The sequence below is a fragment of the Plasmodium gonderi genome (assembly GCF_002157705.1).
Source record: "Plasmodium gonderi DNA, contig: Pgo-contig_607, whole genome shotgun sequence".
Classification (NCBI taxonomy): Eukaryota; Apicomplexa; class Aconoidasida; order Haemosporida; family Plasmodiidae; genus Plasmodium; species Plasmodium gonderi.
Genome location: NW_021629423.1, coordinates 1 through 3,201, shown reverse-complemented (window position 1 = coordinate 3,201; position 3,201 = coordinate 1). Strand labels below are relative to the sequence as shown.

Sequence of the window (3,201 nt, the reverse complement as noted above, 5' to 3'; positions counted from 1 at the left end):
TAAGATATATTATTTGTCACGTCTACTCCCTACTATAACAATGGCAATGTATTTATAAGTAATTAGGTGAATGAGGAAAATATTCATGAACCCTATGATTTTTAAAAGTTAAATCATATATTACCTCATGTTATATCTTTGTTTTTAAATATATATATGTTAATAAATTTAATTTTTCATCTCTATATGATTTCCAAAAATATGTAATATTTTATATAATGATGGAAATTAATGTAAGTTATTGTTATAATGATATTGTATACATTGTTGTAATGTAAATACATTCCCTTATCCATAACTAATATGATAACATTTTAACATAATATTATGCATGTAATGCATTCATCATTATTATCTTAGTATACATATGTAGGAAAATTTCCTGAGTATAAAGAAATTATAGAAAAAAAAGAGAATAGATTGATCTTAAAAAATGATCCATGTACTACTGGCATTATTGGATCAAGAGTTGACATGCAAAACAAATTCGATAAAGATAAGTGTCATGCAGCTTTGTGGTTTGCAAAAATTATAAATGATAAATTTACAAAAGAACCTACCCAAGAACTTTGCTTATACTTATATTATTGGTTGCGCAAAGAATTTGAATATAATAATATAAGTGCACAAACTAGAACAATTTATATTATATTATTAAGTTCAGTAAGTCAATATATAAATAGTTTATGTCTGTCCTATAAGAAAAATGATATGTTAGATGATGATTTTCAATTAATGGATGATTTATATCAAATGTATATTAATATTTATTACATAAAAAAGGATTCTTACCCCTTAGGCAAAGATATGTGCACTTGCATTACTGAATGTTCAGATAAATATAAAAAATATAAGACAACGTGTGAATCTAATAATGTATCCTCTTTTTGTTTTGCATTAGAAAACATTAATAATGAATTAAATGGTCTACAAAATTCATCTGATATTTGTTCTCAAGCTAAATGTCAAAATGGACCTTGTGAATACACTGACATCATGGAGATAACCTCTCCAAGAACTAATAAATCAAAAACTGCTATAATAACAACTATTCTAATATTAACAATACCCGTTTTATTATTTATAATTTATAAGGTTAAAAGTGATGTTTATATATATATTTATATAAATTAATAATCATTCTAAAAAAAAAAAACTAAATTATAATATTAATATGTTTTTAATACGTATATTTTTCTATTACGAAATAGTTCACTCCATATAATTCATTTTTGCATCGTGGATTAAAAAATATAATAAATAATTTCCATAGTTTCAAGGGAGCAAGAAATATACTGAAAAATTCAGAACTATATAGCACCACTTCTTGGAATAGTAGTCATAATATATTGTATAATTCTCCTTAGATTTACCATTAATTTTCTAATTTAAAATAAAGGCTTACTTTAAAACATATACAGAATAATGTAATAAAGCTGTCCTGAGAATTCTTCCATCAAATTTATCATATAAAATAAAATAATTCACATGCAATATAAAGTAATAAAAGAACTTAATGTGCCTATTTAATCATATAATATTTCAATGTATTAGAATTATCTTTTTGAATTATTACCTAAGATAATAGAACTAAAAAATTTTATTTTATTTGTGACATTATGAATAGCGTTTTTTCATTCAAACATAATTTCATAAATTATTTTATTTATTATTATACATATAAAGAATATGAGACATCAATTTGATTTATTTAAATTGATATGATCCTCCATTATATTGTGTTCTTTATATGCAATTTTTTTTTATCAAGTATTTCATTAAATATGAAGAGTGCAGTAAAAGCAATTTTGTATTAATAAATATAAATAAGTTTTGTTTTTATTATATATATATATATATATCCTGGCATTACTTCTTGCATAATATAAAAGATTATCATATATAATTTATGTATTTCTATGTACATATATATGTATTCAACAAATATATTATAATTAGTGCCTATTTATATTATTTGTTTTCACAACATGTGCTAATATATTAAAAATATTTTTCATCATAATATATTTATATATATGAAAATTATAATAATATAAGAATAACATAAAGCATGTATTTTGATATCTAAGGGAAGTAAAAATTTTATATCTTATATATTGCTGATAATTCTATAATTCAATTATATTTTTAAGGATATCATATATATATTCATGATTATTTTATTTTTCAATATTACTTTAACAAATGCAACTTTTTGTTCCACTTGGTTCATGGTTTAGGATTTTATGTTATTCGTTCAGTTTTAGGAGTTTGGGATATTCTGTTTATATTTTTTCTTATATATTTTATATTCTATTTTTTACTTTTCACTGTTTAGTCCGTGTGATTATTTTGTTCGCTTTTAGTGTATATATTTTAGTATTTTGGTTTAGTTCTAAGGGTTTATATTTTATTTTTAGTAATACGTTTTTATAGTTAATTTACGTATCTTATATAATCAGTGTATTAATTAATACTTTTAATAATATTAATGAGAATGCTTTAGAATTGTACTATAATGATTCATTTAATTATTCTTATATTTTAGATTTTATTTATGAGCATTAAATAATGTATGGTCATTATATGTAAATAATATTATAGATAATATTAATTTTATTATTTTAATATGCCTTTATATCATATAACATTATATATTATTTTATATGTACATTTTTATTTATCATTTGAAAATATATTATTATTAATATTATTTCAATAAAAACCTTTTCTTTTTCATAAATTTGATCATATAATTTTTTATATTTATATATTTATTTTCTGTCTTGTAATATTTGTTATATAGACCAATTGTATACAAATTTTTTTTTTATTATTCTCCTTTCTATCACTTCATATAAACATTTAATTACGTCATGAGCTTATATCAATAAAATAATATATTGCTCATGACAATTATGTTGCAGTTACTTTTCTTTGAAGAACATATTACCCATGATTTTATATTTTATATTTTGACTTATATATCTGTTCTTTCGTATTATTCCGTTTTTAATACAGTTATAATTATATTTTCTTAATATTATCTATCACAGTAAGCGCTTGTGAAAAAAAATATATTTATTATATATGTTTCATTGTAAAATTAAAAAATAACAAATATATTATAATTTATATTCCTATTTCTTAATACGAAAAAGGAACTACATTTTTTATATAATAATAATGTACAATTTTCAT

The 3,201-nt window shown here is 20.2% G+C and overlaps 1 protein-coding gene across 1 annotated transcript; it reads left to right on the top strand.

Annotated features, from left to right (window-relative positions):
- Positions 1-221: 221 nt before the first annotated feature.
- PGO_003945 (variable surface protein) lies at positions 222-1,367 on the top strand (the record flags this gene model as incomplete). The annotated part of the gene is made up of 3 exons (XM_028691393.1): positions 222-233; positions 361-1,095; positions 1,212-1,367. The coding sequence occupies 3 exons, from the start codon at positions 222-224 to the stop codon at positions 1,365-1,367; spliced, it is 903 nt and encodes a 300-aa protein (XP_028547194.1).
- Positions 1,368-3,201: the final 1,834 nt, after the last annotated feature.